Source organism: Pezoporus occidentalis, unplaced genomic scaffold, assembly GCF_034315485.1.
Source record: "Pezoporus occidentalis ecotype Australia unplaced genomic scaffold, CSIRO_AGI_Poc_V1 ctg8, whole genome shotgun sequence".
In the NCBI taxonomy this organism is placed as follows: domain Eukaryota; kingdom Metazoa; phylum Chordata; class Aves; order Psittaciformes; family Psittacidae; genus Pezoporus; species Pezoporus occidentalis.
Window position 1 is genome coordinate 11970148 of NW_026916158.1, and position 26526 is coordinate 11996673.

The window sequence follows — 26526 nt, forward strand, 5'->3', positions numbered from 1 at the left end:
TCCTCCGCTGCCCTCGCTGAAGATGGCGGCCACCCGCCCCCTGAGCCGTCAGTAAAAATGGCGGCTCCCCTCCCCTGCCAGGCGGAGCCGGGAGCGCTTGAGGCGGAAGCGGAAGTGATGTGCGCCCCCGTCCCGGCGGCGGCGGGGAGCAGTAGGAGGCGGTGGCTGTGGGGAGGGCCCCGCGAGTGGCGCGGCGGTTGCCGAGTAACGGTAGGAGCTAGCTGAAGCTCTGTAAGTGACCCGAGCCGGCCTCTCAGCGGCGGGTGTCACCCCTTGTCGTGGCGGGGGCAAGGTCTGCCTGGGTGGCCGCGGGGCTCCGCGGGCCCGGCCTCCCTGGGCTTACAGGACAGCGCTGACCTCCGAGCGGTGGGGAAAGCGTGAGCCGCGTTTTAGGAGACGAAAACCTCGTATTTCGGGGACAGGCCTCACCAAATCGTTGAGCTTCGTGAGCCGCTGTCGGCGCGTGTAGTGAGAAAGAGAGTTTGTTAGGGTAATAAAACCAACGTGGTCTAAATTTAGTGGGGTTCCTTGTGGTTTAGGGGTCTGGGTTTCTTGTTTCGTGGAATTCTTTCTGTTGTTGATTTGTTTGTTTGCTGGTGGTTTTGTGTTTTGTGTTTTTTTTTGGGCGGGGGGGGCTTTTTTATTTGAATGACTGGGTAAGAAGCTATGACTTCTCACGTAGATGGGTGTACTGAGCATTTTGGTCACTTCCATGTAACTTTCATGTAACTTTCCTTGCAGTTGCACGATGGCAGAAGCTACCGTCTCTCCCCTGAAGCACTTTGTGCTTGCTAAAAAGACTATCACTGCCATTTTCGACCAATTGCTGGACTATGTCACAGAGGGAGCAACTTTTGTGGAAGGTTAGCTTTCATCTTAAACACAAGGGTCTTGTCTGTTGCTTTGAATGTATTTTACGGTAGAACAATGTACATCAGGATATAGGCTGTTTGTGTAAACGTACACCTTCAGAAGCAGTCACGTTTTTCATTTAACATTGCTGATTTTTTTTTTTCCATCTCGGGCCACCAGGAATTCCTAGGGTGGTTATGTATATGAGAAGCTGATTGCATTGCTTGGGCTAGTAGTCAGCCTTCTTTCCATGAGGAAAACTTAACAACTCCAGTCTTTATATTCCTTTTGTGTTTTATCTTTAGTACAAGAAAGGACAAACAGGTTCTCCCATTATTCAGCTAGAAAGTAGATCAACATGATGTAATGCAGAGAACCACTGGTTGATGTTTTACCAACATGTAGGTGTATGTGTCATCACATGGAGCTGGTTCATCACCTCAATGATCTCTGCAGGGAGAAGATAGTCCAGCCTAGCTGCTCTATCCTTGAGAGGTCCTGGCTTTCCTTTCTGAAGGAAGCAGGTGTTGCAGAGAGTGGAGCACATCAGCACAGCAGGCTGTGTTCACAGGGTTATTAAATCCAGCAGTTGGATTGGTGATTAATCTGGAATGATGGCACAAGTGCTTTTGGTGGAGCTATCAGATGACAAAGACTAATATCAGTGTCCATAATGGGGTTTTGTCTTGTTTTCTTACCATTGCATCATTAAAATTTGCACAGATCTTTACTGGCATGTGAAGTAGTGATAATCTATGTCTGTATATGATTACTTTTATGTTATTCTTTTTCTGTGTGTAGCCACATACAAGAACCCAGAGCTTGAGCATGTAGCAACAGAAGACGAACTAGCAAAAATACAGGCATATAAAAACAAGTTAGCAGTCATCGGTGAGGTGCTTTCACGGAGACACATGAAAGTGGCTTTTTTTGGCAGGTAATGAATGGAATTACCAGAACGTAAATTGTTTTTTTTGTTGCTGTTTTTTTCTCTCTTGTAGCGCCTAATGTCTATCTTTATAACTTAAATGCACTGGAGTCAGTGCTTCATTGTTTTCCTCATTATTGTTGCTTGAAATGTAATACATAAAACCAAGTTCACTCTTACCTAATTGATACTGAACATTTTTTTGATGCCATCTTGCCTTGTGACTGTAGATTAATTATTTATCATTACATGCATTTCATTGATAAACTTTGTAAAATAATCATCCTGTATAGATCAGTTGCTTGGCTTGGGAAGATCAGAGTTTGTCACCATCTTCTCCAGAATGGCTTTTTTTTTGCCTTTTTTTTTTTTTTTTTTTTTTTTTAATACAGTGGTTTTGTTTCATATCTTTGGTTTACTGAACTGTTACTGTGATGTACCAACTGTCTTGGTTGTGCTTGATCGCAAGTACTGAAAAACTAAACTTTGGGCTCCTTATGTTTCTGTATATAAGCAGCTGAAGAAAAATGGAGGTGATTGCCTCATTGGTTCTGCTTTCCTGAATCAGTAATTAGGAAAAGTTCTAGTTCGCAGGTGTTGGTGGTATTACCACAAATCAAGTGTCAAACCTTTTGCATATTTAGGTAGCATATTTAGTTATGGGTGATTTAATTTCACTTTTGTTTTAGGTGTGTGTGTATATATATATATATATAAAATACATGTATCTATATAAATTATTTTCAGTATTAGAAAACTTTTCATTTTAGTCAGCTTGGGATCATCTCAGCTTTTTTTTTATATTTTTTTATTTTTTAATTTGCAGCAGGAAGAAAGGGAGTTAAAAAGAAAGGTATTTGTTGCCCTTGAAATGTATTACTACGTAAGAAGCATTCTGAAGAGATGCTGTGATGTCAGGTGTATAAACCCAGAGCACTTAGGTTTTATGTGTCTCTGCTTGTCTGCATTTTGTTTTGCATTTGAGTCTCATTTTAGTGGAAAAGTTGTAAATTTTCAGTAAGAAATTGTGATAGGGCCTTAACATTTCCAATAAATTTCTGCATTCCAAACATTGTGCCATTCTGTTCCTATAGAATTTGGAAGGTGTTGGAAGATGATGGAAGATGATGAAAATCTGCCTTCCCAAATGTAATGTCAGATACAAAATAGAGAAGTCATTGTAAAAGACTAGTGCTTTCAAATGCTTTTATGTGCCTGGTTAGTCTGAGGTCTGTTAGTCCACTTTGCTTCAGGAAGATTGATTTTTCTGTGCTTAAATTTAAGCATGTGTTTACATATTTTTTTTTTTCCAGGAGTGTAAATCTTCAAGTTTTAGTTGTAAAAATTCTCTAAGAGTATTGGAAAAAAATGCATGGGACAGTGGTCTTAGCTTTATTTTGCTAAAAATAGTTCAGCTATTTAAAGAAAACCAATAAAAGGATCTAAGATAAGGAAATTAGTTATATCTTAGCTTTGATATTTCCCAAAGTTAAAAGTAGAATACGTTTGCAGGCTGTGATGTGTGGTAAAAGTTGGTTTTTCCAAGGGCAAAGATTCAGAATGGGAAAAAGCAAATTCCACTCTTCCTCTGACATTTTGAATAAATTTGTAAACTGTTGTACAGTGAGCACTGAACTTTTTTCTAGAAATAGCTCAAAAATAGCTCAGAAAGTCTCTGTAACTTCATACTGTTATGTAATAGTTAAACTTTAGATATTTATGGGTGAGGGTTACTGTTAAGTAGGACATTGCTGAGATTTCCCAAGTTCTTGCAGAATCTTGAGTTGCTGACCAGTTAATTTTAATCAACAGGGTTTTGGTTAACTTAACTATTTCAGCCTTCTAAAAGAAGGGCAAGACTAAGTTCTGTAATTAAACCGCACAAGCATTAAAAGTATTATGCACAAGAAAAAAAACTGAGGATGTTTTGCACATTGTTTCATGTCTTGCCTTAGAAATCTTCATTCAATTCAGATTAACATGCATTAAATTGTTCTGGATTGTCATTGCTGGCTGTGGTGAGAATTTCCACAGCAGTGCTTTGAAGCTTACCTGAAGGCAGTAGTGCGCTGACTCTCCTTTTGTACCTCATCTTATGCCTAGAAGACTCTACCAGAAGTAGCAGCTCCTTTCTGACTGGTAAAGATGAGGCGTTTCTCCAAAGGCACCTTAAGTTGCTGAGGTGGTAATTTCGTGAACATTTTAAGGAGTTGCTGTTGATTGCCACCATAGAGGGTAGTCCTTGGTCATGCGGCGTTCTCATGGCCTCCTCCCTCCAGCGTCCCTGGAATTCCATTAGCCTTGCTGTGAGCAAGAATGTGGAGTTGTCTGGTCAAAACATAATTCTGCCCAGAATGTTACATGTATTTTTGATTGGTCCTTTTCTCAGGAATGCCCAGGCTGGCACAGAGAAGAGGGGGACTGCCCCTTGTGTGATTTAGTAATTGTTTTAAATTGATGTGAGGTATTTTTTTATGCTAGATGCTTTTTCTGGTGTAGCAGATTTGAGCCAGGATCTTTTTCAAATTCCTTACACAGATTGAGGTATACCAGGTAAAGCACGTTTGGCAGTCCAGGTTGGGCTAGTTAAGCTAGTGTGTGTTCATGCAAATGAAAATTGGTTTTCTTGGTTGCATAGGCAATGTTGATAGCAAGGAAGACTTTTTAAATTGCTATCCAGATAAACTTTTCATGCACTCCCTATTTTCTGGCAAGCTGTGCTGTCCTGGCTTGAAGCTTTGTCACCCAAAACAGCTTGCAGTATGTGGGTCTGATGTAATTAATTGGGTGTATTCTGTTCAGGACAAAGGTATGTTTAATGCTACTGTACTGTGCTCAAAGTGCTTTGATTTTTCTGTCCCTCTAGAACGAGCAGTGGGAAAAGTTCAGTTATTAATGCAATGCTGTGGGATAAGGTACTTCCTAGTGGGATTGGCCATACAACTAACTGCTTCCTCAGTGTGGAAGGGACAGATGGAGATAAGGCTTATCTTATGACAGAAGGGTCAGATGAAAAGAAGAGCGTCAAGGTACGTTTTTTGAATGATTAATGCTGATTTTCACAGTAATTTTTTCTCAGTCATTAATAATTTCAAGTCTAACAAACTACAGTGGTTTACTTTGCAATTTATCTTGGATATTTCAGAGAAACAACTAATGCATGTCTTGTAGCACAGCTTATGTTGAGTGATTTATAGATCTGAAAGTAAGTTCTCTTACTTGTTAAGGATTTGGAATGTGCTTCTCATTTGGCCTTATGGTGCTTAACTTATTCAGCTGCTTGCATTGATGTGTTAAACCTCAAAGAGAAATTCACGATGGTGCTCAGTATCACACACTCTAGCCCTGTAGAGAATACCACTCGCTCCAAAGAAACGTCTGAGTTTCAAGGCACAACTTGTTCTTTAGATGCTAGTGAGTCTAAGAGCTTCTAAAAAAGTATCGTCACAAATATTCACCAGAAGGATGTATGAATTCTCTTATTCTGTTCAAGATAGATCCTGACCAGGTTTGCTTGAGAACTAAATTAGACTGATTTACAGAATTGTTCGTGTTCATGTTTGCCTTTTCTTTTTGTTCTTTATAGACAGTCAATCAGCTTGCTCATGCACTTCACATGGATAAAGATTTGAAAGCTGGCTGTCTTGTCCATGTCTTCTGGCCCAAGTCAAAGTGTGCTCTGCTGAGAGATGATTTGGTTTTAGTGGACAGGTATTTTTCTGTTTTAGTAAATGTTTTCTTAAATTAGTTATTATATTATTTAGAAGAGAGATTGATTTACTAATAGTTTGTGCTTTGGTTGTTAGGTTGCAAAGTTATCGAAAAGCAGACTTTATTAGAGAGGGAGAGATTACAGAGTTTGTTCTTTTGTTTACACTGCTGCCTGTGATCACCCTGCTGATTTTGGCCTTGTAACAGTTGGAGCAGGCAGGTGTCTTATGATTTAGTTTAACAAGGGACTACCTTTTGTCTAAGGATACTTCTACCTTTAAAACAGTATGGGAGCGTGAGTAGGGTTGATGCAACAGCAACCTCTTGTCTGTCTGCTGTCTTTGAACACTTCACACTGATCATGTGAAGCATAGGCAATCTGGACTTAATTTTTAAGAGCTTCTGATAAGACTTGCATTACCTACATACCAAAGTAATGGGTGACCTCAAAATGCAATTGTGACTACATGGGCTGTGTGCGCCTGTGTGTTGGGCTACCATTTCTCAGAGTTTGTGTATTTGTAGAATTCTGAAAGCTGTTGCTTTGTCTGTGTCAAATGCCGATATTCCTGGCCACTGAGGTATGACCTGATTTGTGAATCAATATAGATTGAATTTGAGAGTAATTCACTTGAGTATGAGTGAATTTATAACTATGATTATTTTCATATCCAGCATAACAATACCCAGCTTGTATTCTGATAAATTGTAGTGAGTTTTTTGTTGCATCTCTGGTCTTACACCTTTGAAATCACTAGGCGTTTGTTGTTTTCTTGGGTGCAAACTCAGGTCCTGTGTTAGTCATGGAGAAAGCCAGCCCGACTGGCACAGGGAGCTGGTGGTTTTGAGGCACTGCTGGGCTTCTAAGCTTATGCACATATGCTGTCTGCTTGGGGACATGTGCATAGCACAGGTATGCTGGAAACCCAGAAGGGATCCTTGCATAGATACGATACAAGGCATGATTTGGTCTGCAAAGTCTCGGATGCTAACGGTGAAATGTGAAAGGAAAACAGTCTGGATTCTGAGAACAGGTTCTTGGAAGGAGAGCATCATATTTTTACTGTTAAATAGAGAAAATTTAAACCAGCAGTAGTTGAGGAGTTGCAAACATGACTTAATCTCATATTCCACTTAAATTTTAAAAAAACTGACAGCACTATGGTTTTAACTTCATTTTAGTTTCTTGTTAAATCTGTACACAGCTTTGTAGCATTTCACTTTAAAGTAAGCCTTTATTAATGGAGAAAACATCATATGAATAGCTGTCCTTTTTGATGGAAATCTAAAACTTGGGATATGGGGGACTGTTCTATGAGACTGCCTGGATTTCTGATGGACTGCCTGTCACTTTTCTTGGCAGTTGTGGTCTGCCTACTTATTCAATCGAAACTGCATTTTCGAATAAGTAGATGGTCCAATGAGCAAGTGACTGATAACTCTTAAAAATGATAATTGGCTTTTGCTGTGTTTGCCTTAAGCTTGAGGTAGGCATCACCCTAAAGCTTTGTATGTTCTTACAAGGCCATGAGGCAATCCCACTCTATTTTTTTCAGTTGATAAAAATCAAATGCTCCTTTTCTGGGTAAATATGAGTTTGTGGCTTTTTATTCTCAACAGCCCTGGCACAGATGTCACTACTGAACTGGACAGCTGGATTGATAAATTCTGCTTAGATGCTGATGTGTTTGTCTTGGTTGCCAATTCTGAATCAACTCTCATGAACACGGTATGTTACGCAATGATTTTACGTTAGTTCTTCATTTAAGTATTCAGCAGTTTCACAGCTGAAATGATTTCTCTTAGGCCTTTACTGAAGCTCCTGTGAATTATTGCACTGAGATGTTGAGAATAGCTCTTGAGGGTGGGAAGCAAGAAACGATGTATATCTCTTGCAGGGGAAAGGAGAACCAAGCCTCTTACGAGTTTTGCTTACTCTGACTTAAGCATCATATTTGTCCTTCCTATCTCAGTTTCTTTTGTGATAAATGGGTGATGCAGTGCTTGTCTTGCCTTACAGTTTGTTGATTCTTGTCAGCTCAAGGCACTTGTATTATCAAAGAAATAAATTCCAGAGTATTTCATGTCCAGAAGTTCAGGAAAATACACAAAGTAGGTGAAGGAAGTTAGAATTGTTCCTCATGTGTTCTTGTCTCAGAAGAGGGTGAATTCCCTTGATGCACCTTCTGCTGAGGACAAGTGTTACCCGTTCCCCTCACTGGATGGTACTTCTGAAGAAAATGCTAGCAATAAGCATTCATGTTGCATGGTTCTGTGCAACTTGGAGAGCTGAAGACATGTTAACACCTTTATTCTATAAAGAGCCTTGTTTCAAGAGAGAAGACTCCTGTATACCTTGTAGCCTATATATTGTATGACTTGTAGAAGGAGAGAGTGCAAGGTGACCAAAGGAGCTGTTATGATACTCAAAATATGAAACCAGAGATTTGGTTTAATTTTGTAGTGATCTTCAGTTTTCGTTAAACTAAGTATTGTGAATGCAGACAATGTCAATATCAGGTTTCCAAATTATTGGAACTGTGACTGCCAAAATGTAGTAGAATGCTGCTGAGAAGTCTCTTGAAGACTTTTATTGAGCCTACTGTAGACAAATCTCTGATTGTTCTGAGCATAGCTCTGACATGCAGTGTCTGAACTTTCTAATTATTGAGGTATTTTTTTAATCCAAAAGAAAACTGACTGTACAAAGACAGTATATCCTTGCATTCTAGCAAATGAGAATAGTTTGGTAGATACAAGAAGAACGAGTTTAAAAACATTACAGTCCATCTTCTGAGCCTGATCGTCAAAGATTCTGATACCAAAAAGATGTGATTTAGAAGGGGGGTGGGGGAGAAAATTCTGACAACATCCACGGTAAAGAGAGAGGATTTGACACAGCTCTTCCTTTGTCTTCTCCATTATCTCACATGAGGCACACTTTGAAGTTTAGTATGAACAGAGTCTAGAGGTTGCTTGTACTGTGTGCATACCATAGTTGGCTTGGGTTTTTTTAATTAAAAAAGGGAAGAAGAAAAAAAGATTGGGTTTCAGTGAACATCTCATTACTATATAAACACAGAAACAGTAGGGACCTGTGTGCCAGATTTCAGTTTGGTGTAATGAAGTAGCAGAGAAAAGGCAGATTTAATAGGGCTTCTCATTTACTCAGGAAAAATAACCATTAAAACCCATCTGACCAATATAATAAATGTATGGCCTATTTGTCTTTCCAACATATCTGCTGGAAGATTCTGTTGGTTTTGTATTTGTCTCATCTAAAATGCTCAGTGACAGAAGTGCTCCTCTGCTTTTTAATGAGATTTTTGGCCAGCCTTTATTCCTTGTCAGGTATGGCTGGAAGCTGCTAAATAGAAAAAGGTTAGTCTTGCAATTTGTTTCAAGCATTAAAGTCTTGCTAAGAGTTTTTGGTTGCTGTGCTTATAAATCCTCACTTAATACTGAGCACCTTGTAATTACTGGAATCTGGAAACACCAGTGTCCAGGGTGCATATTAGAGGGAAAGGAGGTGCATCTTAGTTGTGATTGAGGCTTTGGCTCAGTAAACAGTTCTCTTACTCTTCCTTTTAAATTTTTCAGTCTGGTAGATACAAATGAAGTTGCCTTTAACAATTATGTAACTGCTTTAAAGCATTTCTGTTTTGCTTTGCATTGTGGCAAATAGTAATTTCTTCATCTACACAAGCTTGTCTTTCAGGTAAAGCACATGATAACTATGTTCTCATCCTCCTTAGGCATTATTTTTACCTCTTACTATAACAGGTCTGAGAATACTTGGCAACTTCTTCACGGCAGCTGCTACAAAAGCACAGCTTTTTTGCAGAAACACGTTTTTTTCTAATATTGCCTCATAAATTCTCTTCAGACAAAGTTCTTATTTCTGCAGCAGTCACCTTGTTTTCATATGCTTACTCCCTGGATGACAGAAGCTAATGTATCTCCAGCGTTGTGTCCAGAATGTGCGGTGATGTCCTGCTGCAGATTCAAAAAGCTTACGGCAGCCCAGGGATCTCTTCTGTTTCAGTTGTGCTGCGCAGAGATTCATTCCATCATGACTTACCCATTATGACTATGAAAACAGCAATGATGGGTGTTAGGTACGGGCAAAGGACCTAAATACGTTTTTCAGGCACATGCCTTCTTATTTTTAAAATGAAAACATTCGGCAGTGACTTTTCTTCCTGTGGCTTAAGCCATACATTTACATATAGGCAATGTAACTTGTCTGTAGTTGAAGCTGACATCACCTAGTTGAAGGATACAATTAGAGGGTGTTTTTCAGGATATAGAATCCAGGTCTGACAGAGTGAACAGAAGTACTTTTGTACTTTTCAGATAAGGAAGACTTCACAGTTTTAGCCAGGCATCTTATTTTAAAAAGGAAATGAGCTGCATCTTGTGTGTTCCTTTTCCTTTTCTCTCTTCCCCAGCAATATTTTGAGTGTCACAAGTTTCCTACAGGACTAGAAGTGTCAAAGGAGATGAAGTTCTGTGAGGGGAAAAAAAAAAGCAAACCAGTGAATAGCATGATAGATTTATAGCAAAATAGACTTTATTTCCAGTGTTTTCTAAACTGTCTGTTTTCTTAATTTGTATTTGTACCTATTTTTAGAGAAGCTTCTTTGACTTTTAGTGCTGGTGTTGGTCTTAGGACATATAATGATTATCATGAGCCCTTTTTTTTGTGTTAGATGTATGTGGGGCTTAATACTAATTAATTATTTTTAATAACCTTTTAAAAAACTGCAATAACTTCAGAATCTCTTACAGAAGATTACATGACTCTTATTTGGATGTCTGGGGAGTTTTCTGTTTGTGCTTTAATTCTTAGGAAAAGCATTTTTTCCATAAAGTGAATGAACGACTTTCCAAGCCAAACATCTTCATCTTGAATAACAGATGGGATGCCTCTGCATCAGAACCGGAATACATGGAAGATGTGAGTGACTTGATGGCTCTTATTTGGGTTGATTTAAAAAAACCCAACATATATATATAAAGAAAAGGCCCCCACATGCATAAAGACATGCTAAATTGCCTACATAATACAGTTGTTAATATGAAAATGCCAGCTTTGTTTTATTAATAAAAGGATAAGTTATTTGGTCAGAAAATGGAAATAATTTATTCCTTGTTCAGAGCAAAATGCAACCTGCAATTCAAACATTCAAACTCCAATATATGCAGGCAGGTAATACAGTGGGAAGCTTGTTTAGAACCTTTTCCTCCACAGTTAAGCTTGTTTTAAGTTTTCTTTGTATTATTAATTTCTGTAATGGTAATGCAGGCTGAGGGTTCAGATTATACATGTATACATGCAGAGATTAGCTGGCAAAGTACAGTGTTAGATGGTAACAGTTTGGTGTGCTCTTCAGATCTTTCCAGCAGCAGCTAGCTTGCAGAGGTGGTTATTTCTCTGTATATGGGGAATGAAGTGGTTAAGCCAGTAACTGACTGATATTTCTGACTTACTTTCTTATACCACTGTCAGAAACATATTGTTGCTTCCGGGTCTATTTAAATGGTTAAAAGCTGCGTCAGTAGGATTAGAAGGCATCTGCTATCTAAGGGGTTGTTCAGTATCTGTTTCTGACTCTGATGTTCTAATTTGATGATGACTCAGTTTTTGCCTTGTTCTCACGAGCTTTTTACCTTTCCCATAGGTGCGCAGGCAGCACATGGAGCGCTGTCTGACTTTCCTAGTTGATGAGCTCAAAGTTATTGATCCTGTAGAAGCGAGGAATCGCATCTTTTTTGTTTCTGCAAAAGAAGTTCTGAGTGCCAGGAGACAGAAGGCCCAAGGAATGCCAGAGGGTGGTGTGTGGGAACTCTTGCTTTCCTCAAATACAGGAAAATATCATAAAACCTGATAAATAAAAATATTTGGGGTACAGTCACTGCTGTGAGGTATTGCTCTTTCCCTTATGGTCTGTTATATTTTACAGGTGCAGCACTTGCCGAAGGGTTTCAGACAAGATTCCAGGAGTTTCAACATTTTGAGCAGATATTTGAGGTATTTATGATGGGCTTTTCAGACTGCCTGTTTTTTAATGCAAAGGTAACTTCTGCTTCGCTTCATTTTACTGAACATTACCCATGTTAGCAAGTGGAGGAGCATAAGGTATTCAAACCATCTGACGGCTTTGGCTTATCTGTGGGTTCTGTACGCCTCCTCACCTTGAGTAGCAGGTAACTGTTGGAAAGAAGTATTGTTCTGTGAGGAAAGGGACCAAAACTCTTAGCTCATGTTTTGAGATCTCTGTAGTAGTATAGTCTATATAAAAAGAGCTGATGCTCTTAGAAAGGTGTGTATCAGTTATAACCATGAGCTGGTGAGATGTTTTCTCTACAATAAGCCTTGTTTTGTTCTGAAGTTGTAGCCTTGCAATCAATCACTGTAATTCAGGATACCACTAGTAAGAAATTCTCTTTCACCAATGTAAATCTAAATATTTACTTGCATTTTTAAAGCCAGAGTTCTGAAGTGATCACCATTATCTACTGCTTAGCTCTGATGCTCTGAACATTAATAGTGGTTTTGCATCCTTCTTGTTGTAAGTATTCCATCCTTCAACATCAGTTTAGCTGTATCCATAGATGGAGTTTACAGTTCCTTCAGAAGTAGGACTGGCTAGACAGTGAGTGATTTCTTTCTGATAGAATCCATTTGCCTTGCTGAATTCATAACTCTAAAGCCATTCTTGCATATCTTAAGGAGGTATCTTGGGTATGCCTTCATGGTTTTGTGTGGTGTGGATCAGCATATCTCATGCACCATGAGCCTGAACTCAGTGACTGTAGTTTGCATACACTACATGCTCAGGATGGCTCTTGTGTGCCAGAACTGGTAACTCCTTCTTTGGTTTATTTTGAAAAATTAAACTGCCTTTGAAAAATATTTCTTCTCACATCACAACAAACCCATTTGACTTTAGCAAAACCAAGTTATCTACAATGTGTGTAGATCAAAAAGGTGTTAAAATAATAGCTTTATTTAGTCCTGCATAAGCAAGAAAATGTCAGACTGAAGTTTTAATTTATTTCTTATCCACACTCTACTATAGGTGACTGAATTGTTGAAATGATTGAGTCATAATACTGACAGGACCTGAGCCCATGAGGCATGAAATCTGTTGCTTGTGCCGCAAGTTGTAGCCAAACATGCATTTTTTGCTTGTAACTTTTGTCCTTGAATTACAGTAAGAAATTTTCAACCAGTAGGAAGGAAGTGGAAATTCAGCTACCAAGTCAGTTACTGTTCTTTAGCATATTTTGCCAGGTGCTGTACCCAAAGCTTTTTTGACAAAATCTCTTATAATTACAGTTGAGCACTCAACAGTTAGGGTATTTTAAGATTAAGATGGATGGCTGACTTAATAAATGATGTGATGCTGTGAGTGCTCAGCACATGTGTAAATCAGATGTCACAGTCTCAAGTTGGCCACCAAAATGAGAAGCATCCTCCGTGAGATCACAACCTCATGACAAGTTTATTTGGCAGAGTTTGGGACAAAAAACCATTCTGTGATAGCATGGTAAGGCCTTAACTTTTTTCTTCTTTCACATTACATGTTTCATTTGCTGCACACCTTCCAACTCCAGCAGTGAGAGTTGGTTCTGTAATGCTTTTCCCTGCTCAGCCATGTTTCATCGTGAAATCATGATGAAGGGTTTTGAATACAAGTGTGATCACATCACTTAAAGAGAATGACAATGTGCTAAATTAAGATTGCCAAATCAACTTAAACATTGAGTGTCTGGTGTCACAGCTTCTTTCAGGTTCATGTTTTGTGGGCAATTTCCAAAGTTATAATGACATTTTATTTGCTTTTAAAGTGAGGCTGATACTTAAATGGTTCACCAGGTCTGAAATCTTCAGATCTAGTACTCAGAGTACTGTCATTTGAGCTGATAAAGCAGCTATCATCAGCATACTATTGTCATTAGTTGTGTTTAGCAGCATGAGGCTATACAATCTCATTTACTAATGAATATCGTATATCAGGTAGAATTTTTTGTGTTCAGTCTGGAAACATCCTGCTTGATACTGTGCTTTAAATGCACTGCTGCCTTAATTCAGATGCTGTATAGCCGTGAGTACAGCCTAAGCACTTCTGGCTCAAGGACTTTGCATTTGCTCTGCTTCCTGACAGAGGAGCTGCAGGTCCCACAACCCTTGGATTACACTCCAGTCTGTGAAAAAGAAGGGAAGAGAGCACAGATGTTTTTATCTGTCTTCAAAAAACACTTCCCAGCCACAGTCTGTGTGTCTTGCCTTTAGCTCCTAGTCTCTGTTCAGGTTCTGACTTTTCAAACATTGCTTGCGCTCTTTTTGCATCCACATGTTCCATGTTCTCGCTAGCTATATCTGATGGTTTTGCTCCTCCTAGATTCTTACCCTGCTTGTATCTTCATTAAAATTGGATGGCTTCTTCCTCTTTTCCACGTGGGCTGAGAAGAGGAACTGTTATGTCTCCAGTACTTCCACGTTACTGATTTTAGTGTCAGTTCCCTGATGGGAAAGCTCGTTCATTCAGGATTGATAGGAGCTCATGTAGCTAGAAACAACGCATCAGTGTTAGTTCTGAAAAATTTGGACCATTCTGAAAGGTTTGTAAGTACAGTTACGTAGACTTCTCTGTGAGAAAGAGATATAAGCATGTTTTTTTGCAAAGCACAGGGTGGTTAAAGTTATGAAAAGAAAAACTGGTCCAGGCATTACTAGAAACGCAAGCCGTGGTGAAATTATGATTTTGCAAATAAATGTAGTAGCTTTAAAAAGCAATGTTACTGTGTCTGTCAGCTGTGTTACAACAAAGGAAGAAAGTCTTAAAGGGTTGAATTCAGTTCTGAATTTTTATATTGTGAAATAACAGTAGTCAGTGTATCTTTCTTCTGAAATTTTACAGTGAGGTACAAAGAAATGTCTTACCAAAACAGCAAAGAAGTGCCTGCGTAGTGTACTGTGTGCAGTAATCCTTAGTGGATATTCTATGTAAAACCAAACCTCACTATGCCTCAGGTTGTGTTTCCCAAGTTTGTTCAAAAAGCTAGTAACAGAAATGGTGTGGGGAGGAATGGAGGAGGGAGGCAGGGTAGAATAATAATTCTGGCTGTAAATTGGAGTAAATTAGTACACTACTGCAGAGTCCTTCTCTAACACTGCACAGGAGTGTAAATAAGCAGTGTGTTTAAAGACTGTCTTGATACACTGCAAGTGGGCTGGAAGGCAGCTGGTTTTGGTTATGCTGTTAAAACATACCTTTTCTCTTTGTTTTGGTAAATAGTTACTTGACACCAAAATTGCTGCTGTCCCATTCTTATCTTTCCCAGTCATTTAACTAACCTTTGTGTTTTTCCTAGTGCTCTAACTTGGATTTTCTCATTGTGTTGCGAGTGACTGTCAACCTTTTATCTACTGCATAGTAATGTTGGGAAGATTCTTTCCTCCATGACACATAGTCTAGCTCTTACAATGTGCTGATATTTATGAAACTCTGGCCTTTCATTGCTGATTTCTAGATCTGCTTCATCGAGGAACAGAGATTATAATTTATACTTTTTTATTATTATTTTGTTTTGATCTATTATTTTTAGATAGCTGAAATTTGTTATTACAAACTATACTAAGGTCATAGGCAAGTCTTCTAAAAGCAACCTAAACGTATTTGGGCTAGGAAAAGTGCATACATAGACTGAGAACAATTTAAAAACCCCAAAAGATCTGGTATAAGAAAACTGCTTGCTTTCTTCTCCTCAATCACAGAAGGCGAGGCTACCTTTTGGTGACATAGTGCAGGTCTTAATTTATGGCTTACTACAACTGATTTGCTTTTGCCCAAATTGATCAGTTTTATGTCTTTTCAATTAGTGTCCTATAGGTAAATTAGTGAATAATATTCAAGATGGAAAATTGATTACAAATTGTATCTTTAGAGCAATGTCTACTAATTTTAATCCTTCTTATTGCTAATTGTATGTTCCTGGATGGTCAGTGTTGACATGAGCATGTAAAGTTTTGTCAACAGAACTGCTTCTTGAAACTAAGAGCATGTATTGCAACGAAGACAACTCAAGGGAGGCAGTTTTACCCGCATTCATATTAGATGTTTATAATTCCCAAGAGCTAGTTTGGAAAATTCTCCGAAGAGCTAGATTTATCTTACTTGTTCATCCGAGTTTTCTTTTTTCTTTACGTTATTAATTTATTTTGAAAGACTAAAAACCTATGCACATTACTGTGAGTGAACACAAAGGTACAGATTTGCTGCTATAGACGCATTTGAGATTTCAGTTCTGTTGTCTTTTAATTTCTGTATACTTTTTCCCTTTTATTTCCCATTGATTTAAGTTCATAGTAAAATTAGCAGCGTGTGCTTTCTGACAGTGAAATTCCTGAATGTCTTGGCATGGAATTGCAGTAATGTGTTGTGGCTTGGGCCCCTCGCAGGAGTGTATCTCGCAGTCAGCCGTGAAAACCAAGTTTGAACAGCACACTATCAGAGCTAAACAGATAATAGATACTGTGAAAAACATTATGGACGCCATAAACGTAGCAGCAGCAGAGAAAAGGTAGGTTGAATGGAGCGCTGGTTGGCTTTGGTTTATCCAGATCCTCTGAGGAACCTTTTCTATGCTGGTGATTTTCTTGGGCGATTATGGACTTTAAAACTCACTTTTCTCACTTGGTAAGAAACAGAGAATTTCTCTGGTGTGTCAGTCTTACTGCTGTTCACTTGCACCACACAGTCTTGTGCTTGGTCTGTGACGCTTGTATAGGGATTTTGGTATACTTTGTTATTCTTCATTACTGACTTACAGTTACAGAGGCAGTCTGTAGGTTTTCAGATACTTTTTAAAAATATTTGAAATATTAAGGCTTTTTTAGCTGTGTCTAGCATTTCCAAAGTGATGCTTTTGCCTGCTTTAATGAAGTTTTTTGTTAACAGTAACACTGAGAAAATAAATGGGAGGATGTAGACACTTAATTTGCAAGTGGTTAGAATACTGCTAACTGCTGAGAAGGGCCCAGGCTAACACAGGCTTGGCCTCTGGCCCTTTCCAGATTGTATCGTTAACTATATTTATTCTCTCTTTGCTCATGTAATCCTTTTAGTGCTAATGATAGCAGCTCATCTATTCTGTTCTTTGAGGTTTGCATATGTATGGATTTTTTCCTTACTTTTGTGGCTGCCTCTTGTCTCTGTTGTACACAGTGAACTTGCTGTCATGTTTAATCCTCTCCATCTCCTTTCTGTGTCTGTTAATAGTGTGTCTTTATGTTTCAGCAGATTCCACTGTGCCTGTCAAACACACTCATCTTCCTGAATATGTCAGCTTTTGCAAACCGTGTTTATGTATTGACTTGTCTCACATTGTCAGATCCTATGAAAACATACTGTGCAATGATTGAAAATATTACTCCGCTTCTTTCTGTCAACTGACCGGCTAAAACCTGTGTAGCGACCCTTCTTAATCTGAGTCATTGTTTGATGTTTCTGCTGGCCCTTCAGGACATAACTGTTTTAGATTGTAAGCAATTTTTACATAAATGGTAGGTCAAGGACTTCTGAAGAGAGCTGTTTGTGACAAGGTTGGTTTCTGCCACCTCCCCTTTGCTTGGCAGGGTCATCAGACCCATGTCACCATTAGGGAATAGCTGAGTGGTACTGGTGAGCAGCAGTAGGACAGTTTGATTAGATTTATCCTTTTATTTTTAAATCAGGATAGGTGACGTATTAAAGACTTCTAATCCCCCACAGCTGTTTGAGTTGTAACTATGTACAGTGGTAACAATACCAAATGCAAATGCTGGTTTTGTAAATACAACAAAACCCAGTAATTTGGCTTATGTACAGTCAGTGCAGCCTTTAACTGCACCTGTAAATTTAATACCTGTATTGCAGTCATTCTGAAGTAGTGCCTCTGCTTTGTTCAGCCTGTGTCACTTTGAATTCTTTTTGGCTGCTCAGTAAACTCAGTAAAACCATCGGCTAGGTGGTCCGTGCCTGATGATGGGGCTTGTTTCATTGCTGGGAGAGTATCTGCTGGTGATGGTGATTTCCTTCTTGCTATGTTAAGAGTCCAGTCAATGGAAGAGCGAGAAGATCAGAAGGATAGACTGGACTTTGTTCGAAACCAGCTGAACATTTTGACAGAAGATACTAAGGAAAAAATCAAACGCGTTACTGAGGAAGTAGAAAATAAAGTAAGTAACAACAGTGTGAGCAATCTCTCAAGATTCAAGTGTTGCCCCTTCTGGAAGGCAGCTTCTTTAGGTGCCCACCCATCTCATGAAGTACATTTGAAATGTCTGGTATGTTCCTTTGCCAATACTAAGAAAAAAAGAATAAAACTCCCTTAAAATGGCAATCCTTCTTGACTGTCAGGTAATGACATCATTCCTTGTAACAGTTAATGCAGTTGTTTGGTTTCACTCTGGCTGGAAAAGGTAGGAGAAATATTTCATGTATTTACTGCATTTTTCCAGGTCTCTTCTGCCATGACTGATGAGATTTGCAGACTTTCGGTTTTAGTTGATGAATTTTATTCAGATTTTCACCCTTCTCCTCAAGTACTGAAGCTGTATAAGACAGTAAGTTTTTTCCATGTTTGAAGCCAGGCTCCTTGTCTTGCCTTGAATTTCTACTGCTGTTTTTATAATTTGTGTAGCATTTTATGTGACACTTTAAGCACGGCAGGTTTTTTACTTTCTGCCGTATGCATATCTCTACCTAAAACTAGAAAAGGTTGGAAATATTTTCTGCTTTGTTTTATGACAGAAGTTAGGTTTTTTTTCAACTGCCATTTTTACCAGAGTGGTTACTGAAACTGACACCCTGATCCGTAGTCTTCACTTCTAGTAAATAAAGACCTTACATAAACAATTTTCACTGCACCTAAAAGGAAACTGATGTAAAAATGAAATGAGCTTGCAAATACCCAACAATTTGGGGGGGGGGGGGGGGGTTAAATTTTTAAGAAAAAAAAAATAAAAATTAAACCTTTGTAGATTCCTCAGCCTCAGTGTTTTAAAGGAGCAGACATACACCTCTGCTGCTAATGAATGACTGCTATAACTCGCACCTGCTTCAGCCTTGTTGATCGGCTCTGTGCTGTGTTTTGAGGCCAGTCTCTTCTGTCCTCTGTGGTGTGCTCTCTGCAAAATGCCCAGAGCAGACCCCCATGGGAGTCGAAGGGATCAGTTTGTGCAGAGCAATGAAATTGGCTCTCATCAAACAGTGACAGTAGAGGCTTTGCAGGGCAGTATAGCAATGGTATGCTTTTTAGTGTCATGGTTTATTCAAAATACAGCCTTTTCCACATGCCTTTAATGATTACAGCCCTAGAGAAATCTTTCCTGTGTCACTTCAGTTAAGTTTTCATTCACAGTGGGTGGTTTAAGAGCATGGTATTTCCATGGTAACATGCTGTTCTTCCCACTGTAAATAACAACAGTGTTTAACATATCTCTGCTCTGTATAATATAATTGATGAGTTAAATATAAATTGATGAGCATATATTCTTTATAAAACTTCAGGAACTGAACAAACATATAGAAGATGGTTTGGGAAGGAACCTGGCTGATCGTTGTTCCAATGAAGTCAATGAGTCAATGCATCAGTCGCAGCAGGAGATGATTGGTAAGATGAGGGAGGAGGAATGTTAAGACTTTTTGTTTATAGAATCATAGAATAGTTTGGACTGGAAGGGACCTTCAAAGGTCATCTAGTCCATGCTGCCCTGCACTGAGCAGGGACATCTTCAGCTAGATCAGGTTGCCCATAACCCCATCCAGCCTGGCCTTCATTGTCTCCAGGCATCCACCACCTCTGTGGGCAACCTGTGCCAGTATTTTACCACCCTCGCTGTAAAAAATTTCTTACTTGCATCCAGCCTGAATCTACCCTCTTTTAGTTTAAAACCATCACCCCTCGTCCTATCGCAATAGGCCCTGATAAAAAGTCTCCATCTTTTGCCCTTTTAAGAACTGAAAGGCCACAATAAGGTCTCTCTAGAGTCTTGTCTTCTCTGGGCTGAGGAGAGGAAAAAAATTGTCCTCATTGTTTAGAGGAAGACAATTTAAGTAAACTTGCTTTTAAAATAATTTTCTTTCTGATAATGGTTTACCATTATAAAATGATAAAGGAAAAGCCATCCTAGACTAAGACTAGTGTCTGTCCAGCTTAGTATCCTGTTTCTGCAATGAACCAGTAGCAGATGCTTGGGGAGATGAACCAGGGTAAATACAGCAATCCATCCTCAGTTCAGGGACATCTGAGCCAAGATACTGCATCTGGATTAATGGCTTAAGGGAGTAGTAATGGACCTTTCCTCTTGGAAGTTGTCTAATCCTTTTATAAACGCGTTTAAGCTTTGGCTTCCGCAACAGATATATAAAATATACTAGTTAGATAATGTTTCTGCAGTATAATCCTCTCCCTGGGTCTCTCCAGATTCTGAGTGCAAAACAGGATAGTTTCATAAAGTATTTGTACACTCCCTTTTATTATTATTATTATTATTTTTTAAATAAGTAGTAACTTTATTACATATCCGTCTGTTGTGATCTGTTTCTGGTAATAAAAGCTTGAGCAAGATTCTTACACAATAATGTAGCCTTTTCTGTATGGCACTGCTGGATAAGCCAACTTTTTCTTAGTCTGTCCTTATCTTTTGGCTATTGCTGGAGGTCTTTCAGTTACTTTGACCAATTTTTCCAGAAGTGCTTCCTCTCAGTTGATTTTGTGTGGCTGTTTTATTTTATCAGAGTAATAAATTGCCTATTCTGTAGGATCAGTACTGCTAAAATGCCCAGTTTACGTTCTGGTAGTTGACAAAGCCGGTCAGCAGTGCAAGGATGTTACTTGTGAATATGCTATGAAGCTTTCCATACTAACTCACCTTTACTGTTTGGTTTTATTTCTAGAAAATCTGAAACCGTTGTTGCCTTCTGGTGCTCAGAGCCAGCTCCACTTGCTAGTTCCTTGCAGGAGGTTTGACCTTAGCTATGATCTAAACTGTCATAGTCTGTGTGCAGATTTTCAAGAGGATATCATGTTCCACTTTTCCTTGGGATGGACTTCACTTGTAAACCGTTTCGTGGGTGCTAAACAGGCTCAGAAAGTACTGCTGGGACTAGCAGATCCAAACTTAAAAGTGAGTGCTTCAGAGGTTAGGCTGACATTAAGCGCTTTGTTTTACCTTGATGAGAATATATTGGGTTTTGCTCTATTTGCCTGTATTATTTACATGCTCTCTGCTACTTTCCCCTAGTCCCTTTGTGTGAAACATTTTTGTTGAGGATTATTTTTATTGGATTATATTCAGGGTTAGAATGGAACAAAAAAACCTTTCCTAAACTTTCTGCAGCCATTACCTGAGTTTTGTTTTAGTTTGAATTAAACCCTTTTGGGTAACCTTTTTATTTGTAATTTCTGGATCCTTATGGCAGGGACAGTCCTATGCAGAACCCTTATTCTGTCCCAGTCCCCACTGGGCAAGGAACTGTCAAAACATCCACTGCTTATCAGGAGTGTTGTTCACGTGTCTGTGCTGAAGAGTTTCCTTTCAGTAAATCAATCCCTGAATATATGAAAATAAAACCAATCTGCTGTGTAGTTCCTTAATGCTTTTTACTCAGGCTGCCATATTCCACTCTTCTAGATCCCTCGTCCTTTAGCTACCACCCCGTCTACTGCCAGCCTTCCTGCCATGACTCCAGAGAATGTATCGCAGGATGATTTTATGGTTCCTTTGGTAATGAGTTTAGCTTCACTGACATCACGGACCTCTATGAGCATCATCGTTGTTGGCGGAGTGGCAAGTAGTATTAGCAACATTCACTGTACTAGAAGTGATGGCAATCATTAAGCTGATCTTTCCTTTTATGGGTGCAACATGAAACATGTAATGGACTTAACAATGGGCTGGATGAGTGCGTGTAGTGTGCTGATACCTGCAATGAGGTTGTAGTGAGAAAATTGGTCTAATTATTCTGAAGATAGTTGGACATATTCTCTATGTCATATGTTTGGGCTCAGCTTCTGAATTGAAGGATGATTTGATGGTACCTCATTCAGTTTGGATTTAGGGGAAGCTTTGCTTTCTCCTTCATGGAAAAGCAGCAAAGCTTCTGTAACCTGCATGTTCTCCATGCCACTGGGGTACCAGCTGTTCTGAATACAGCTGCAATAATAATAAGGAAATAATTCTTTTTAACTAATGTGGTGAAAGGGCTATGAAGAGGATTTAAAAAATGGTGGGAATTAGATTTTATTCTGCATGGCAATTTACTTAAGCTAATGAAGATTCCTCTTTTTCAGATTTGGAGAACAGTAGGCTGGAAACTCATCTCTCTTTCCTTAAGTATGTATGGGTTGTTATATCTTTATGAGAGACTCACTTGGACCACTAAAGCAAAAGAGAGAGCCTTTAAACAGCAGTTTGTAAACTATGCTACTGAAAAGCTGCAGATGATCGTCAGTCTCACAAGTGCGAACTGCAGCCATCAGGTGCAACAGTAAGTACCATGCTGGTGTTTAATCCCTGTCAGTGCTGTACTGTCCTGGAGCAGAGACTGGCTGTATGTGATGTGGGAAGGCAGCTTTAGTGTCCCTTGGCATTTATCATAAGGGATTTTTAAGAGTTTGAAATTACCAGCTGGAAAGGTCAGTAGTCTTTGTGTATGTACATGCAGCGCAAAAGTTAGTCTTACGTTGCAGACTCTCTCTGCAGTACCTTATTGTGAACATCTGAGTTGGCTCAGATCTAGCAGGGAGGCTGAACTGGTCTGCTTATGGATGAGCATTGAGTCACTTCAGTGGTGAGCATTTGTTCTGCTTCAGGGGTTGATACGGGTGAGATCTACACAGCCAGTTGTGGCCATTCAGCACTGTGCAAGAAGAACTCAGCAGCCTTTCTGAACAGTTCCATTGGTTTTGTGTGTGTCGTTCCCAAATAGTTTTTCACCTTTCTCTGCAAAGTAACATCTGAATGACTGTGTCCTCAGCCTCTCCTGCTGAAACTGCTTGTTTTGATTAAATTATTATTTCAGAAAATTAGGCCTGCTAAATGAGACCTCTAACCCCCAGGGTGCAGAACACCTCTCCTGTGTAGCCCAGGCAATACTTTACTAATACAGAGCTCAGCTTCTGCAGAGGAAGGAGAATCATCCCCATGTCCAGCAGCCGTGTGTCTCTGTGAGTCCATGGAAGAGCTGGACTCAAACCAGTGCTCCAGTGAGGTGAAGTAGAGAGGACATGCCTCCTCTCCTATGGAAGGGCCTGCTTGCTGGCTCAGCAGGGTAACTGGTTTTCCCTTTGTGTAAGGAGGAGTCTTGGAACTCAGGTTGGGAGCACATGGCTGAGGAGGCAGCTAGGACCTTACCCTGCAAAGTGCGCATATTCCCTGTGTTCAGGGCACTTGCTGTGGCACAGGGCACTTCAGAAGGGGCACTCAGCTGCTCCAGCATGTGCCGCTGCCAGAGTCCCCATCTCAGGCTTGTACCTGTTAATGCTCACTGGAAAGTGGCCAGACATGATGTGAGCGTAGGCATTTTGCATGTTTAAGGTTTCTTTTTGAATTTAAAAAATACATAATTTTCCTGCTTTCTGCTATTCTGTAGTCTCTTTAACAGCAGGAGACTTGGATCGCTCTGTCCTACTGCACACTGCAATGCCATCAGATTTAAAAAACTTCATTTAATTTCTTAAGATTTTTATTTCGTACCACAGACTTGTATAAATCATGATTATAGCCTTGCTTTTCCTTTAGGGAAATGGCCACTACCTTTGCTCGGCTCTGTCAGCAGGTGGATATTACCCAGAAAAACCTGGAAGAAGAAATTGCTAGGCTTTCCAAAGAAATAGATCAGCTGGAGAACATACAAAGCAGCTCCAAGCAGCTGAGGTAAGTCTGGTTGTGACTGGCCATGAGCAGATTCCCAACCCTGCTGATGTAAGTGGGATTAGCGCTTGCTTAGTTCAGGTTGAAATGAGGTAGGTGCAGGTGCAGCAGGGTACACAGCAATGCCTGTTTCCTTTAGTTGTAACTGAACAGCTCTGGTTAGGTTAAATCAATGTAGGCTTCTACCTAGGCGAATGAACAAAGCTCCCAGAATGTTCTTCCTTAGCTTGTTTTTATCTTTGTCTCTATTTTATGGGAGAGATGAGTTTCTCATATTAACCTTCTTGAGCAATCTGGTCTAGTGGGAGGTGCCCCTGCCCATGGCAGGGGGTTGGAACTCGATGATCTTTCTATGATCATTCTATGATTCTGTAGGTAAGTTAGTTCTGCCCAAAGAACCTTCCTCATAGGAGAACACGAGAGAGCCGCATTGTACGCCATTCAGTACAATACTGTTTTCCAGTACCAGTAGTAGGTATTTAGACAGAAGAAAAACTTCCAGTAATTGGTAGTTTAGGTTCTTAGAGGCAGCTTCAGCCCTTGTTCCCATGTGCTTTTCTCCCTGCCGCAAGCCTGCCCTGGCTGGGGGCTGTCTCTTGGTCTCAGGCATTCCAGACCACCATTGGATGAAGCCCAGCTCTGTGGTGCACCCCTGTGGCATGGTGAATGGCGCGTGAATGGCATTCGTGAGGAGTCCTCTGCCTCCTTCCAATTGCAAACCTCTCCCAAGGTGAAGGTGGAAAAGAAAGGCCAGAACTGGGGAAGTCCCACGTGGGCCTGGCCCAGCCTTTGGGGAGGAGGACATGTGGAGCAGGCTGCTGGCAGCCCTCTGCTGCCAGGCCAGGCCCCATGCTCGTGAGGTCCCAGGCTCTGACCAGGCAGCATATTTAGGTTTTCTCAGTGCGGTGGGTTTCAGGAATAGAGGAGCAGAAATTAAGCACTGATGCTGGTTACTGCATTGAAGTAAAGCCACCGCTTTTGTTTGTTTTGCAGGAATAAAGCCATTCACCTTGAGAATGAACTAGATGGCTTCAGCAGGCACTTTCTTCAGAACAGCAAATAAAACATTGTTGCCAACTTTCCCAGTGATCCTTTGTAGGACAAGGTAGAATTTTTACAAATGACGCTTCTCCCGTGTGGAGTCACATGAAATGATTTCTATTTTAGATGTTCCTTTCATTACATTTGTTAATCGTTCTAAAAGGTTGACGGTAAATCAAAATGAAGAGCAGTGGTTCTTGTGTGTCATGTTTTGCAGATTTGCGGTTAAAAAATATCTTAAACACTAAATTTCTTGGGGCACTTGACAATAAAAACACAAATCCTCACTGGTTTCCATTAGTACTTAACAGTGGCAAGTCTCGCTTCCTGGCATCCAGGAGTTTATGCCGGGAGAGAGAGCTTATTACGGTTACCACTGTCTCCTAGTTTGAGTTGTTTAGGAATTACCTGGGGATGGAGGATGCTGCTTTTTCATGAGTGTGTTTAAGGATGGAAGATACAAACTCTAGCATGGAGAAGGACTTTTGACTTGTTTTGAAAGGAACTGAAATTGTGTTGGGCAGCAGTTCTCTTCTGTAAATGGAAGTGAAAACTGATAGTAAAGCACAGAGCCTTCACTAATGAAATGCAGTAGGCTCTAGTTTCCCTTCTGGATAACACATTTATACAAGATGGCATTGCTTAAGTAAAAATAAACCTATTTCAACAAGCCTGTCTTGCAGCTGGTGAAGCAGTGGAATGGTCATTTGCATGTGAGAGCATCCCTTGCGGGGAGCTGCAGGTACCTGTTGATGCCACCCAGCTCGTGTCCAGGCAAAGAGAACTTGCTGAGCAGGTGTTCCATGTTGGGGGAGGAAGCTGGGGGTGTGGGCCTCGACCTTGAGCTCCTGCTGCTGGATTAACGGCACAGGAAGCGGCTGGGTTTGAGAGTTTGTACTTACGCACCATCCTGCAGTTCCTTGGTTGGGCTGTAGCCCAGCTCTTTCCTGGGTTAGCCACAAGGCAGGTGTGCTGCAGTATCCACCTTTACTCATGCCCAGCAATATGAAGCCTCTTTAAAAAAAAGGCACATTTTTGCTGTTGCATCTGCACTCATTGAATGTTTTCTAACTAGACTTTTTAAAATAACTTATTTTAAGAGAGAAAGCCTTTTCAGAATATTTATATATTTTTATGCAACTGTTAATGTGACTAAATGAAAATCAACTTTAAACTAGAGATGTAGGGATTTGCTGTTTTCCAGTAAATAAGGGCTATCTTAAGGAAACATTTAAAATCTAATGGTAGGGACAGGTTGTTGTTGGCAAGCAAAGCATGCCCCTTTCACCACACTCTGTCTTGCTGTTTGTGTCTGACTGTGCTAGCACAAGCGCTGCTCTCCTGGAACTGTGTCAGTAGCAGCAAGTGTGAGGAGCCTCCAGGCTTTCAACAGGAACTGAACTACAGCACTGAATGACAGCCCAGCCTTGTTGTGTGTAAGGTTACAGATGTGTGTTAATGCTCTTTTCCTGGAGCATTTAATGGATGTTGTATGAAGATAAAACTTACTTGACATGCATGTGTTCTATAGAGTTATTTATTAAAAACAGTGCTACCCCTTTGCTGTAGTCAGTTATTTGGCAGCTGTATCCAAGGTGAAAACCCACACTGTAGCGCTCTGGCAGCTCTGTACATACCCAGTACAGGGCAAAACTGCTGAGGTTGAGTTCAAAAAGCTGTTTCCTGCAGCCAGCTGGGCATTCCACACAGCTTACTGCCCACTTCAGTGTGCTGGAGAAAAGCAGTACTGATACGGACCTAACAACGGAGTGCTGTGACAGTGTCTGCCCCTGATGGGAGTGTGGTGGAGTGAGCAGGGATTCTAACACCGAGGATGAATGAGTGTTCTAAAACCTGGGTTTATTTCCAGTCTGGGACGTGTGGGTAACTTCCAGCTCACCACACTGGAGCATAAACATGCCTCTCACCTTCCTCAGGCAGAACACACACAAAGACCTTCTGCTTTGGGGAAGAAAAAGCCGTCTCAGTTAGCATCTGGTCTAGGGCATTTACTTGCGCAGCATGTTGCTGTTGCCATTGCAGATGCATAGGCATCAGCTTGGCT

General features: G+C 40.2%; 1 protein-coding gene across 3 annotated transcripts; it reads left to right on the forward strand.

Annotated features, from left to right (window-relative positions):
* Positions 1 to 96: 96 nt before the first annotated feature.
* On the forward strand, positions 97 to 25131 carry MFN1 (mitofusin 1). 3 transcript variants are annotated; one of them, XR_009961627.1, is made up of 18 exons: positions 97 to 231; positions 742 to 863; positions 1654 to 1789; positions 4647 to 4809; positions 5367 to 5491; positions 7112 to 7220; positions 10344 to 10451; positions 11176 to 11329; positions 11458 to 11525; positions 15963 to 16084; positions 17594 to 17720; positions 18003 to 18107; positions 19054 to 19156; positions 20443 to 20672; positions 21180 to 21335; positions 21839 to 22035; positions 22607 to 22758; positions 23289 to 23424. XR_009961627.1 is itself a non-coding variant. In XM_062602905.1 (18 exons), exons 2-18 carry the CDS (start codon positions 749 to 751, stop codon positions 24481 to 24483), a joined length of 2223 nt encoding a protein of 740 aa, XP_062458889.1. In that variant the 5' UTR covers positions 100 to 231; positions 742 to 748; the 3' UTR covers positions 24484 to 25131. The 3 variants fall into 3 exon arrangements, 2 of the variants coding, with proteins under 2 accessions (XP_062458889.1, XP_062458890.1); XM_062602905.1 differs by lacking the exon at positions 22607 to 22758 and adding an exon at positions 24414 to 25131 and having other exon boundaries at positions 100 to 231; positions 23289 to 23423; XM_062602906.1 differs by lacking the exons at positions 97 to 231; positions 22607 to 22758 and adding exons at positions 251 to 377; positions 24414 to 25131 and having other exon boundaries at positions 23289 to 23423.
* Positions 25132 to 26526: the final 1395 nt, after the last annotated feature.

Excerpts from the sequence above, each read along its gene's own strand:
- MFN1 (XM_062602905.1), top strand. The coding sequence starts at position 749 with ATGGCAGAAGCTACCGTCTCTCCCCTGAAGCACTTTGTGCTTGCTAAA. Across the intron at positions 11,526-15,962 it reads ATTTTGAGCAGATATTTGAG|GAGTGTATCTCGCAGTCAGC; the intron begins GTATTTATGATG and ends GGCCCCTCGCAG. Across the intron at positions 16,085-17,593 it reads GTAGCAGCAGCAGAGAAAAG|AGTCCAGTCAATGGAAGAGC; the intron begins GTAGGTTGAATG and ends TGCTATGTTAAG.